At 52.1% G+C, this 14,225-nt stretch overlaps 1 protein-coding gene across 1 annotated transcript; it reads right to left on the bottom strand.

Moving 5' to 3' along the window:
• Positions 1 to 636: 636 nt before the first annotated feature.
• ACTL6B (actin like 6B) lies at positions 637 to 12,450 on the bottom strand. The gene is made up of 14 exons (XM_036073361.2): positions 12,306 to 12,450; positions 11,762 to 11,838; positions 11,392 to 11,557; positions 11,013 to 11,113; positions 6,251 to 6,348; positions 5,482 to 5,576; positions 5,298 to 5,404; positions 4,576 to 4,665; positions 4,360 to 4,421; positions 4,133 to 4,247; positions 3,910 to 3,990; positions 3,718 to 3,813; positions 3,440 to 3,526; positions 637 to 922 (listed from the first exon to the last, which is right to left on the bottom strand). The coding sequence occupies exons 1-14, from the start codon at positions 12,328 to 12,330 to the stop codon at positions 842 to 844; spliced, it is 1,281 nt and encodes a 426-aa protein (XP_035929254.1). The 5' UTR covers positions 12,331 to 12,450; the 3' UTR covers positions 637 to 841.
• Positions 12,451 to 14,225: the final 1,775 nt, after the last annotated feature.

A 14,225-nucleotide genomic window follows, 5' to 3' on the forward strand; every position in this document is an offset into this window, starting at 1 on the left:
CACCCCAGGAACACATCACAGGCACAAACTGCTAAGTTTTACCCAAAATTTCACGGGGGCGTGCAGGTCCCCAAGCCCTACCGAGGCCCTCCAGACAAGTAGCTCTGGAATAGAAGGGCTCAGGGGCCCCATGTCGGGGTCTCCCTTGGGAAACCTCAGCTCCTACCCAAATTGGGAGAGAAACTCAGAGCTGCCGGGGCGCACCAGTGCCCCCGTCCCCGCCCCATTCTTGCCAGTGCCAAGAACCCGAAGAAGGAAGACGCCGCGCAGCCCGGCTCACCTGAGAGCAGTTTCGCTGAGGCTTAGGCACCGCCTCCCACCCGAGGCCCCGCCCACCCAGGCCCCGCCCACCCCTGCCAGGGGGTCGGGTCTCCAGCACCCCCTTCCCGCCCCAACTCGGCTCCTAGCTGGGGCCTTCTCGCGGGCCTCTGCCGGACCCTCGCTGCGTGATCCTCCCTGGGTCGCCGCCCCTTTGAAACCTGAGGCTTCTGGGGCTCTGCCCCGGCCCGCAGACTTTGCCCCGGCGTCCACCGTGGGATCACCAAGGGACGTAGGTGTGGCCCTCCCCTCGCCTCCCCCCAGGCCCCTGCCCCACTCCCGCCCCCCACCAAGGAGGCCAAACTTTTTTTTTTTCTTAAAACATTTTTACTCCTTTCAACCCAGAAACATCACAATCTAAGCGGACGAGAGGGGATGGGGAGAGACGAGGGCATGGGGGTGGGGGCTTCGATCTGCGCTGGCGGAGGCCGAGCCGAGGCCGAGCCGGGAAACCCTTTCCCCGCCTTTTGGCGTCCCCTACCCCACCGCGGCGGGCTGGCGTGTGGGTGTTGAGGGGGCGCCCTCAGGGGCACTTCCGCTCCACGCACTGCTTCCCTCCCTCCTCATATTCCTGCTTGGAGATCCACATCTGCTGGAAAGTGCCCTGGGGGCGGGGGGCACGACAGAGGCCATCAGAACGGTCCTGGAGGAAGGGGGGTGGTCGCGCCTCCCCACATTCCACCCGTGCAGGCCCAGCCCCTCGGAAAACCTCCTCCTGCCCTCCGACCCTCGCCCAATCCCTTCCGCAGCGACCTCCCCAAGCCTCCTAGCCCTCCTTCATATTCAGAGGGTGAATACCCCTGCTCGTGTCGTTCAGTCACGACGTTGATTCATTCATTCAACAAGTATTTATTGCACATCTGTCTGCCCTGGGCCAGGCGCTGGGCTAGAGCTGGGTAGTGGAGCTTACAGCCTCAGGCCAGCCAACCTGGCCTCCCAACCTCCCTCCCCCAATTCCTCCTGCACCTATCACTCCATCAGGCCTTACCAACTTGTCCAGTCTCCCACATTCCCAGAAAGAATCTTTCCTCCACCCTCACCATTCCTGTGCCACCTAACTTCTGGATGGAGTTGTCTTCACTCTGCACGCCACTCCCCACATTGAACCTTGGCCCTTGAGGGTCTCTTGTGCTGGGCATCTCAGACTTTCCCTTTTCTCTGATGGTTGCTTAATCTCTGCCTGAAAGCTAGTGCCTGTGTCCCTGGTACTGTCTCTGCTTCTCTCCTGGGCTCACAGTTCAAGCCTTCCTGAACCAGCTCCTCCACTCCTGGGACTTTTGCTCATGCACTGAAACCCTACTCCTCCCTCAATCTCCCGTTTCTGAAGCTGAATACTAGACCCAAATACTCAGCTGTCTTTTGGACACAGCCTTCGGAGCCCCTCAGGACCGCAAACTCAGCATGTCCACCACTGAGCTCCCCCAGGCCTGGCCCAAACCTGCCTCGGTGGTCTTTCCTACCTTCTATACTAGCGTGGCCGATATAGTGGTCCTAGAGCACTTGAAGTGCGGCTAGTCGGAATTGAGATGTGCTCTACAGTTATAGAACACACAACGGATACTGAAGACTAAGTCCAGGAAAGAGAATGTAAAAATCTCATTTTTATATTGATCACACATTGAAATGATAATATTTTGGATATATTGAATTAAAGTGCATTCTTTTTTTTTAATGATTTTATTTTTAAGTAGGGGCATCTGGCTGACTCAGTTTTTAAGTAATCTCCACACCCACATGGGGCTTGAACTCACAACGCCTAGATCAAGAATCGCATGCCCTACCAACTGAGCCAGCCAGGCGCCCCAAATAAAGTATACTCTTTAAACTTAATTTCACCTGATTTTTGGTGCTCTTTTAAAATACAGCTACTAGAAAATTTAAAGTTGTATATGTGGTTCGCATTACATTCCTCTTGGACATAGCTGCCAGGAGCTAGCAGCCTGGGCATTGTCCTGGACGCCTTCTCGCTAACTTCTTGTATCCAAATGCTGTCCACATTCTGTCCATTGGACCCCAGATGAGCTCCCGGTTCCACAGCCTGATACCCACTCCTCTGTCAAGCCCCAGTCACAGTGGAGACCACAGCAGCCCCGGTCAAGCCACTCTCCACTCTACTGCCCCAGTGAGCTTCCTGACCTCGGGTCCGCCTGCGTCTGCCCATTGCCTTTGGTCTCGCCTGCCTCTCTCCATGGCCCAGGCACCCTCTCTCCGTCTTTGCCTCAAGAGTTCTTACTCAGTCTTCCATCTCAGCTTGAATGCTCCTTAGGAGGCCCTTCGTGACCCTTGAACTAGATCAGGTCCTCCCTTGAAGGAACACCCCCACACTTTGTGGTGACTTCCTGTTTAATGCTCTCAGCCTCTGGACTGGGCCTGCTCCTGGAGCGGGGACTAGGTCGGGCATGCAGGTGGGCCCACAGGAACTGGATGGCTGACAGGTTCCCAGCCCCCAGCTAACTTCACACCGTCAGCTTCCTGTATTTCTGACCCTTGTTTCTGTCTCCTTGGGGGCTGCCCCTCTAGGAGATGTCCTTCCTGCTCTGTCATAGCCCCACTGTCCCCTCCGTGTGACCTACACCCGTGAGATAGTTTGCCTCTCCAGCTCCCTGCTCAGCGTCTTGCCTGTGCCCAGCAGCAGGCCCAGACAGGACTCCTCACCTACTGCTCCAGAACCAGCCTGCCTGTCTCCTTCTCTATCTGCCTCTTGCCCACCACCCCATCCTCACTGCTACTCACTCTGTGACTCTGGGACAATGGAAGGAGCCCCCTCCCAAGGTCCCGCCGTGTCCAGCTCACACCCTGATCTCCAAAGACTCATTCCTGACGTAGGCTTTCCAAACATGCCTGGGACTGTCACATCGCGTCCTCGCCCCAAACCTTCAGTGTCTCCCCTCTGCTAAGTACAGCGGGTGCCTCACCCAGCCAATCTCTCCAGCTTCCTGTCCTTCTGCTCCCTGATTTGTGCCGATGGCTTATTCACCCTTCTGGAAGCACTGACTGGTCTTTCTCAAAAATAAATGTTTGTTGAATGAATGAATAAGGAGGCGGTGGGCAAGGGGATGGGGCTGTGTGGGTCTGACCCTTTCCCACAGTCAGTGCCAGGCCAAGGCCCCTTCCCTCTCACCAGTGAGGCCAGGATGGAGCCCCCGATCCAGGGGCTGAACTTGCGCTCCATGGTGCTGTTGCTGGCGATGAGCTTCAGCCGCATGCTCTGGGGGGAAAGAGGGGCTGGGGGAAGCAGACACCTGGGTTCTGGGAAGGGACAGGGCTGGAAATGGGGAAGACTGGGAAGCCACAGGGGGAGGGGTCTGCTCTGGTGGCCTGAAGGCTCGCCGTTGGGGAAGGAGGAAGGACTGGGTCCTGAAGAGCTAAGCCAGGACCCTGGTCGGGGTGGGCTCCTACCGGCGGGGTCTTCTGGGAAAGCTCTCGATTGAGCCTGTCCGTGAAGCCCTGGAGCAGCGTGTTCCCGCCCGTGACAATGACACTGCCGTACAAGCCCTGAGAGCAGAGAGGAGTGCGCCTTCAGGGCACAGCCCCTGCCCGTCTCCCCACCGCTCCTGGGCCCCTTTGCCCAGACACAGGCTCGGGCCTCACCGGGCGGATGTCGATGTCACACATGCCGATGCTGGTGGTCACCACGTGGCCCACACCAAGCATGGTGTTCCCCGACAGGCCCTGCCGAGAAAGGTGACCTGGGTTGTGGGCCTCTGCCCTCTCTCCCCAGACCCCAGGGATCCTTCCCAGCTCCCCACCCCCACACGCTGGCATCTGGGGAATCCAACCAGCCCCCACCTCGATACCCTCCACCAGGGCCAACCTTGACATTGGAGGGGTCAAACAGGCCCTCAGGAATGCGGAGCCGCTCAGCCCCGTAGTCTGTGTTGTAGCCGTTGGGCATTTCGTAGTGCACTGTGGGCATCTGCGCGGCCACCCTGCCCAGGAGAGAGAGAGACTCTGCCTGGGGGTGCTTACAGAGGGCCAGAGGTATCCCCGGAGTCCCAGGCCTGCCCTCTTTCCCACCCCTGGGCCGTGGGCTCCACTTACTGCTCATCGTAGGGAGAGTCTGAGACCTGCAGCACCGAGGCCTGGAAGTCCTGAATCACCTCCTGAGGACCCAGGGAGCTGGTGAGGGCCTGGGCTCCCTCCGCAGCACCCCCAAGCCGCCCGCCTGCAGGGCCTCTCTGTCCCTTCCCCTCTACTCATGGCAGGGGACTAGGAGCTGGGGAGGGGCCGGGCTGTTTCGGGGGACTCTCTCCTCACATTGCACATGTAGTTATGCCAGGACTTGGAAACCTGGGGTAGCTTCTCCTTCTTCTTCCAGTTTGGAGGGGCGCCCTCCCGTACGGGTTCCTGTGGGGCACAAAGCCTATGAGCACCCTGCCCAGCACACCCTGCCCACACCTGTGCTCCTGCAGCTAACAGGCACTGGGTTCTTTGCTCTGTTGCCCACAAGAGGGGTCTCTCCTTCCCTGTCAAAGGAGAGAATGGGGAGAGCCTGTCCCCATGTCCACCATTCATGCAGCAGGTACAGCTGATCTGAAAGACCCCAGCCAGAGAAAGCGGAGGGCATGGGGAATACACTGGGAGACGAGAACCTTAAAGAAGCAGCCATGTTCCATGTGAGGGTCCAGGGTGGACCCTCGCATGCAGTGTCTCAACACTCACAGCAACCCTGTATGCTGTTTTTCCACTTTGCAGGGGAAGAAACTGAGGTGCGGGGAGCTTCGATCTCCTGCTCTAGGTCATGCAGCTCTCACATGGCAGAGGCAGACCTTGAACCTGGATCTGTCGCACTGGCCCCCATACGTCCTGCTACTAGCTGGCCATATGACCTTGGCCACGTCCTTCAGCCTGTCCGACTGTAAATTAAGGAACTGGACCGAGGGTCCTCTGGGGACCCTGCTGCTCCCCTTTCTGATATCTAGTGGGTCCGTGGGTCAATAGTCATAGGGTGAGTGCCCAAGACTCCCCGGAGGCCCCACCTTGGCTGCAATCATGTAAGGCGGGATGATGTCAATGGCCATTTCCTGGAAGAGTTCCCGGCACTGCATAGAGATGAAATCTCCTGCCAGGGGTGACTTGACAATGCCTGGAAAGGGACAGGGCGTTAGGGGCCAGTCCCTCCCCCCACCCCCAAGGCATCCACGACCCCGGTCGAGGCCCCACCTTGCTGCAGGACGTAGCCATCATGTACTGGGATGGCTGTGGTGTGGGTGGCCCCACTGTCCAGCACCAGGCCCGTGGAACGTCCGTTTGCAAAGCTGGCGTGGGATGGGTAGGTCAAAGAGACAGCAGCAGCAAGTGAGGGGACTGGGACTCAGGTCTGGCCTGGTCATTCTCTGTTCTCCTGGTCCAGCCTATCCACAGTCTGCTAATCTCTCATTCTGGTTTATGACCCATCACTGGAGAAAGGTTCCTGAGACCCCTGTCTCTTCTTCCCTGTCTGAGTCACAGCTTCTTCCTCTTTTTCCTTCCTTCTGAGCTCCCAGTTTCTCTTTAGTCTTGGTTCAGTGCTCTGTGGGCTCCTTGAAATGAGGGGCCATATTGCCCCAGGGCCTAGCACAGGGGTCAATGCAAGGCAGATCCTTAAAAAATGAATGCTGATTGGCTGCTTGGGGAGGAAACTCCTCAGTGTTCTATATTCCTCCCTGTTCTCTCCAGTCCCAGCCCCTGCTATCTATGTGGTCCAACTCTCCTCCCCACCCACCCCCCATTCATCCTGATCCAAGGAATAGGAAAGAGCTGCTGATCTGGCCACCCCAGGGTCAAAAGCACTTAGCCCACAGGGGCCCCTCTGCACTAATGGGGCACAGGGCGTGTGTCTGCCCATCCAGGACACTGATCTCTACAGGATCAGGTCCAGCCTCCAGCTTGGCACACCACAAACCCCACCCTGGCCCTCCACCCAGCCAGAGCCGCTCAAGCCAGAGCATACGCGGTGAGCACAGCTGTCTTGCATAAGAAGAAGGCAGGAATGTTGTACTGCTCGAACATCAGCTCTGTCAGCTTCTCCCGCTTGGCCCGTGTGTTCCACTGGGGAGAAAGTGCAGGAGGGGAGGATTCAAAAAGGGAGAGGCACAGACACACACACACAAACACACAACTTGGACTGGGGACAGAGGTCTGGCCTCTTGATCCACACAGACCTTAAGAATGTGAGAACTATGAAGAACTTTAAAGATTACAATCCAAACCCAGCTGAGGAAATCCAAACTCAGAGAGGGAGAGTTACTTGACCAAGTTCACACACAAAGCCCTTGGTAGAGCTTGGTAGAGTCATAGTCTCTTGACTGCTGGCCCACTGTTCTTTATTGTACAATATATACTTCGGGCTACTGAAAGGAGTTTATCCCTCTTCCTCATTTTAATCATCTCAAAGGCAAGAAAGCTGGGAAGAGGATTTCTGGTAGAAACTGTGGATTGAATACAAACATCCAATTTTATCCTCTTCCAAGATCCCAGCAAAAGTATAATAAAGGGGTAATTTAGGGGTGCCTGGGTGGCTCCGTTGGTTAAGCATCTGCCTTTAGCTCAGGTCATGATCTCAGAGTCCTGAGATTGAGCCCTACATCGGGCTCCCTGCTCAGCGGGGAGTCTGCTTCTCCCTCTGCCTCTCCCCCCACTCGTGCTCTCTCTTTCTCTGTCTCTCTCTCAAATAAATAAATAAAATCTTTAAAAAAGGAGGGCAATAAAAAAAAGACATACACCCATGGCGCCTGGCTGGCTCAGTTGGAAGAGCATGCAACTCTTGATCTTGGAGTCAAGAGTTCGAGCCCCACATTGGGCACAGAGGTTACTTTTTAAAACAGGGGGTGGCGCCAGGGTGGTGCAGTTGGTTAAGTGTCTGACTCTTGGTTTCGGCTCAGGTCGTGATATCATGGTTGTGAGATTGAGCCCCTCATCAGGCTCTGTAATCAGCACAGAGTCAGCTTGAGATTCTCTCTCCCTCTCTCTCTGCCCCTCCTGCTTGTGCTCTCTCTGTCTCTCTAAAATAAATAAGTAAATCTTAAAAAAAAAAAAAAGACATAAAGCCACAAAAGCCAACCAGCACATGAGAAGATGCTCAACATTGTTAGCCATTAGGGATATGCAATTCGAAAGCACAATGAGATACCACTTCATACTCACTGGAGTGTTGATAATAATTAAGAAAAAAAAGGATATAGAAAAACTGAAACCCTTGTACATTGCTGGTGGGAAGGTGAAATTGTTCAGCCACTGTGGAAAACAATCAGTAGTTCCTCAAAAATTTAAACATAGAATTACCATATGACCCAGCAATTCCACTCCTAGTTATATATCCAAAAGAACTGAAAACAGGTACTGAAATAAATCCATATGCACAACTATTCATAACAGCACTATCCACAATAGCCAAACATGGAAACAACCCAAAAATCCATGAATGGATAAATTGGAAAAACAAATTGTGGTATATCCATATAATGGAATGTTACTCAGCCATGAAACAGAATAAAATACTGATAAATGCTACAGCATGGATGAACCTTGAAAGTATGCTAAGTGAAAGAATACAGACATAAGTCACATGTTGTATGATTCCACTTATAAGAAAGATCCAGAATAGATACATTCATTGAGACAGAAAGCAGATTGATGGTTGCCAAGGGCAGGGAGAGTAGAAAGAAACTGGTTAATGAAAACGTACTTTCTTTTGAGGTGATGAAAATGTTGGGGAACTAGATAAAGATGATGGCTACACAACATTGTGAATGTATTACATGCTGCCACATTGTTAACATTAAAAAAGTTAAATTTTATGTTGTGTGAATTTTAACTCAAAAAAGAGAGAGAGGGAGAGATAGACAGACACCCTCAAGGTTTGGGAATAATAAGGAAGGAGAAAACAGCAACATAGTTTTGAAGGTTGGAAATCAGATAGTTGAGTGGTAACTGACTTAACAGATTCAAGAGCACTGACTTCTAAGCTGGTAGTGGAAAAAGCCAGGAACAGCCTGTGTCAAACTGCAGAATCCTTAGAGAGCTCAGGAATTGGTAGTTTTGGGTACCTCTGGCAGTTAAGGTCAAGGGAAAGCTAAAATAAGATTGTTTAAAGCTATTTAGGTGACGGCTCCTGAAACTCTTTTCCCAGTTCCATGTCACTGGGTTATTACCCACCCCAACCTCTGCAGAAGACTGGAAGTTTATTCCCTAGAGTAAAACTGAGGGTCTCTGGACTGGTGGGACACTTGACACTGTCAGGAGTGAAGACACTATACTTAAAACAGGAGAAGTAAGTGATTCCATGCATATTAAATGGTGAGAACTTCAGCCCTATTCCCTCACTTGGCTCCCAGAAAGGAGGTGACCAGGCCTGTCTGTAGGGTACAAGTCTTCCCTGTGGGTTACATCAGAGATCTAAACATGCCAATTATCAGAGGCTGCCTAACAATCATCCCAGGCAAGTCATCCTATAGCAACATCCTTTATCACCACAGTCAACGAGTGCCCCGTCCCACACAGCTTCCAATCAGTGTTTCAGTCCACCACTTGCAAACATAAGCAGACAATAAGGATTTCTCAGAAATCTGAGAAAAGCCTCAAAAAGGAGATAGAGACCCCCCAAAAAAGGGCAGGGGGGAAAAACCAATTTGGAAGAACAGAGATCATGCAGGGAAATGAAAACTTCCAAAAACAGAAACAAAATTAATAATATTCTGAGTGAGATAATGGATGATATTGCACCCATGAAGAAAGGATTAGATGTCCTAAAAAGTAACATTCATGGAACAAAAAAGGGCTCTTGGAGATTGAAAATACAGGAGGAGAGATGAAAAACTCAATAGAAGGGTTGAAAAATAAAGTTGAGGGAATACCTTGGTAATTAGAGGAAAAGAGAAAAGGAAGGAAAACATAAGAAAAAAAAAAATAAGAAAATGAGAGGACCTGTTTAGGAGGTGCAAAATCCAAATAATATTTTCCAAAAGAGAGAACAGAGAATATTGAGAGAAATAAATCATCAAATAAGTAATTAAAACTATTTAATCAAATAATTACTGACTTATCTTTTCACAGAATTGAAAGACATAGGTTTCTATATTGAAGGGACATATTGAGTGTCTAGAGCAATGGATGAATATTAAACAATACAATATTGAGAAATTATACAATACTGAGGACAAAGTGAAAGTTCTATAAACTTTCACAAAGAAAAACATTACACCAAAAGATCAGGAATTAGATAGCTCTGCCTTCTAGATGGCAACAGTAGATGCTGGAAGACAATGGAAAAGTACCTTCAAGATTTTAAAGAAAAATGATTTCCAATCTGGAATGTTATACCTAGCTAAGCTATCGATCAAGGTCAGCCATGCAAGGTCTTAAAAATTTTTACTTCTCATGACCTTTCTAAGAAAGTTACTGGAGGATGTGCTCCAGGAAAACAAGGGAGGACATCAAGAAAAGGAGTAATGAGATACAAGAAATAGGACTTCTAGCATAGGAGAGAGGTGAAGGGATGCTTTAAGATGATGGTGAAGAGAGACGTCAGGCTGAGAGTTGTGTCCTCTGTGTAGAGGCAAAAAGTCCAAAGTGGAGCAAATCAGTGGGTTTTTGGAGAGATTTCTTCAAGAAGATGAAATTGATAGAATACCTAATGGAGTTAATGTTTTGAGAAAGGATATAGATAACAAGCAGATGAGTAATAAACAGATGAATAATTTAGGGTCATATTATTAAATAAATAGAAAGCTAAGCAAAATAAAAACCAGCACAATTTTCAGTTCTAGGGAAAACAGCTGTGCAGGAAAGAAAAGTGACTGTAGTTTATTGCCCGCCTCAGACCTGATTAGCATACATAAACATAAGAGTGTAAATACTGAATAATGATTTTTTAAAAAAATCTAAAATACAACTGTATTTAAGGTTGGGGAATGAGGGAAGTGTGTGGTATGAGCTGCAGGAGGAAAGAGAGATCAATGTTTTCTTTCTTTCTTTCTTTCTTTCTTTCTTTCTTTCTTTCTTTCTTTCTTTCTTTCTTTCAGAGAGTGTACATGCACGAGGCAGGGGAGGAGCATAGGGTAAGGGAGAGAGAGAATCCCAAGCAGGCTCCAGCTCAGCATGAAGCCCCAGGTGGGGCTCCATCTCATGACCCTGAGATCATGACCTCAGCTGAAATCAAGAGTCCCAACATTCTACCGATGGAGCCACCCAGGTGCCCCTCAATGTTTATTTTCTACGGTGGGAAATCAATGCCTAAACCCATAAAATCCATAAGTAGCATTTTGAGTGTGATATTTAGAGATATGGAAGAACATGACAAAACTTATCTAAAAGAAAAGCAGTTGCCTCTGGAAAAGGGGAATGGAAGGAAGAGGATATGAATGGCAGTTTTTTCTTAACATACTTTATAAAGCAAATTGGTTATGTGCCTATATAACATTGACAAAAATTTTAAGTTAAAAGGTCCAAAAAGGACTTTGGCGGGGGGGGGGGGGGGACAGCAGTGGGTAAGCCTGAATGGGCAAAAGATATGAATGGATAAAACAGGAGGAGGGAGAGGGATAGAGACTAAAACCAGGGAGGAAAAAAAAGTGCTTGAAGATGGTGGAGTTGGAAGAAAAGTCTGAAAAGTTAAGTGGAGTGATGGATGGCAGATGCTTTCCGGGGAGAAGTGAATGGCAGAAAGGAGGTAGGGAGCCCCTGGGGCAGGACTAGGGTTTGGGTGAGGCACTTACCGGGGCCTCGGACATGAGCACTGGGTGCAGGTTGGGCTCGGACTTGACGTGTTTACTGTAGGTGTGATCCAGGATGGCACGGAAGCATTCCCAGTCCTCAACTGCGGCCAGGAGACCAGCATGGAGAGATGAAGGTGGGCCGGCAGGGGTCCAGGGACAGGAAGCAAAGCAAGGAGGGAGGCCAAGTCCGGGTGAGGGGAAGTGAGATCAGTTCCAGCAGAAATCCCCCCTTCCTAGGTATCTGTCGGGACCCTGGGCTGGGAACCAGGCAGCTGTGGGCAGCTGCAAGGTAGACTCCATGGGTGTGGGGTGATGTGTCCCGGGTTGTGGTGTGTGGGCTCCGGGTCTGTGCGGGAGACGGTGGGTGGGGGCTCCTTACTCATGCCATTCTTGAGGGGCGACATGACCTCTGCTCCATCCCGAGGCACATGCAGGGCGTTGGTGTCGATGTGGAAGATCTTCCCTTTCTTCTCTTTCTCCCCCTCCAACTCCAGCCCGCCCCCCTCCTCCGCGGCCAGCAGCCCCACCGTGGTGGGGAAGTCAGCCTGGAGGGGGGCATGGGCAGGAAGAGGGATCAACCTCCTGCCCCTGTCCAGGCCCATAGCAAGGCCCTCAGCCCGCCCCTGGGTTTACTCCCACATTCCCGCTCTGCAGAGCTGCTCTCTGTGTTGTGAGAACCCTGGGTCACTGGGAAGCCTTGAGAGGAGTCCGGAGCCCCTAGGACTTGGGGTCGGGGCTGGAAGGCTCACCTTGGGGCAGTCCTCCCCAGCGTACCCAGCGCGGACAGAGAAGGAGCCAATGTCAAAGACCAGCGCCCCCACCTCATCTGTGCGGGGAGACAGGTGTGTGAGGGGACTTCTCCCAAACTCTCTCCCCCTGGATAGCTCCAAGAGGAGGTCAGGGCAGAGCCACAGTCTCGCCACCTTCAACGCTTGCCGGGGCAGGTGGGAGCTCGGCCTGGAGTCCGGGGTCCTGGGAGTGGGGATCAAGACTCCAGCGTCCCTTCTTGCCCGGTGGCCTTATTCAGGCCACTCTCCTTGCCGGGAAAGAAGGGGCCGGTGGGGGGTGGGGGCGGGAGGAGGTGAGTTGGATGGTGGAGAGTGAGCCCAGGGCGCGCAAGCGACCGACCGACCTGGGAGGACCAAGGTAGGAGTGGCGCAGGACCCAAACCCGTTCGAGCGCCGGGGTGACAGGCCCTGGGGTGCCCAGAGCTTAGGTCGCGCGGGTTCGGGGTGCAGGGCTGCCGGTGAGGCCGCTACAGGCTGGGGAGCCTGAAGCCCGAGGCTAGCTCACCTCCGCCGTAGACGCCCCCGCTCATAATGCCCTCTCAGCGCTGCTCACGGCCCGTGGGCGGCGGCGGGATCAGCACCGAGACGGCCGGACAGCTCCGGGGATCCCGAGCGGGGCGGGGCGCGCGGTGGCCAATCAGGAGGCCGGATCCCCCGCCCCCAATGGCGCCGCCGATTGGCTGCAAGGCTAGACAATAACCCGACCGGGGGCTGCTGCTTTAAAGGGGCAGACACCGCCACTTTAATATTTGGGGGAGGATAGCAAGGACTTTGAGACTGACCCTCAGGGATAGCCAGGTAGAGAGCAGGCGCACAAAAGAGACGGAAACCTTGTCCATCTGGAGACCAGGACGCCGCAGGGTGACTGATGGGGTCCCTGCTCCCTTACTTTTTTAAATGGGGTCGAGGAGAGGGCACCATAGTCCTGGAGAGTTGTCCATGCTCAGGCTCCTGAACAAGGTTCTGCCATACTGAAGCCTGAATGAAATCACCGGGCGAAGGAGGGAAAGGAAGAAGGGAAGAAGTACAGGAGGGGGTGTGTCTCCATCTTCTCCCCGTTTCTTTCCACCCTTGTCTTTCTTTCTTTTTTTTTTTTTAAAGATTTTATTTATTTATTTGACGGAGAGAAAGACAGCGAGAGAGGGAACATAAGCAGGGGGAGTGGTACGGGGAGAAGCAGGCTCTCTGCCAAGCAGGGAGCCGGACGCAGGGCTCGATCCCAGGGCACTGGGATCATGACCCCAGCCAAAGGCAGACGCTTAACGATTGAGCCACCCAGGCGCCCCAACCACCCTTGTCTTTCTAATGGCCCCTCTTTTCCTCTCCCATCCCTGGTGTGTGGGTCCTATACATACACGTGTACCCGTGCTCAGCTAACCCATCTTTAGCTTCCTTTCCTCATTATTTCTCCCCAGCTCTTTTCCTGGCCTGCCACCACCTCCACAGCAGTTTTAATAGCAAAGGGGAAGGAGCATCTCTGACAGCCTGGCTTAGCTGAGAGACTCTTATGTGAGCATGTGTGTAGGTGTGTGCCTGTATGTATGGGCTTATGCGTGTCAGGATATGTGTGTGTGTTTGTACGTATATGCATATGAATATGTTTGTTTTGAGGGCACTCCCACCTACTTGCTGAGGGTGGGGGGAGCATTAAGACCATGGATGGTGGGTTTCAGCCCCCCCCAAAAAGACCATGGATGGCACAGGAAGAGGGTACCTTGCGACAGCCAATGCTCCAGAAGTGTGCTCACCAGATGCCCACTCTGGAAGAGATTTCACCTGTCCCCACCCAAAGGACGGATGGTTTAAGGTGGCTCATTGATTACCCATTGGCACCATTGGCATTTCACATGCCCAAGGTTGGTTGGGAGTCCAGGCCTAGCACCTCAGACTGGAGGCCTCCGGGCTTACGTGGGAGAGGTGAGCTGTAGGGGAGAGAGCTGACTCTATTGGGAAACTGAAATATTCCTGAGTGACTTAGTCATTGGCCTCTATAAATGAGACCTGGATGACTGGATGAGCCCCTTGACCTCTTGGCACCTGCATTTCTTTATCTTACACAATTATTATTGTTATCATTATTATTGCTGAGGTGAGGCTTACAGGGACACTGGAGTGGAAAGTGATTCTATTCGTGGCCTGCACCTTTCCTTTTGTTGACATTTAATGACACAACTTCACTTCTCCATCGCCCATCCCTTTACCCAGTCAGGGTCTCAGATTCAGAGACTGCCCCAAGTCAGGAGAAACCTTACTGATCATGGATCCGGCCCCTGGATTTCACAGGGGTTTCCCGAGACGGAGGCAGGGCCCTGTCTTGGGTCACACAGTCGACTGGGGCAGAGCCAGGACTAGAACTCAAATCTCTCATCAACCAGTTGAGAGATGACCTTATTTCATAATACTTCTGTGTCCCGGTCCAAGCTTC

The sequence above is a fragment of the Halichoerus grypus genome, chromosome 6, assembly GCF_964656455.1.
Source record: "Halichoerus grypus chromosome 6, mHalGry1.hap1.1, whole genome shotgun sequence".
In the NCBI taxonomy this organism is placed as follows: domain Eukaryota; kingdom Metazoa; phylum Chordata; class Mammalia; order Carnivora; family Phocidae; genus Halichoerus; species Halichoerus grypus.

Bases quoted from the DNA above. Each gene is read 5' to 3' on its own strand.
- ACTL6B (XM_036073361.2), bottom strand. From the start codon at position 12,330: ATGAGCGGGGGCGTCTACGGCGGAG. The intron at 4,248-4,359 runs GTAAGTGGAGCC...TCTCCTGGGCAG, and splicing joins GACTCTCCCTACGATGAGCA to GGTGGCCGCGCAGATGCCCA. The intron at 923-3,439 runs GTGAGAGGGAAG...CCCCGCCCCCAG, and splicing joins GCTCCATCCTGGCCTCACTG to GGCACTTTCCAGCAGATGTG.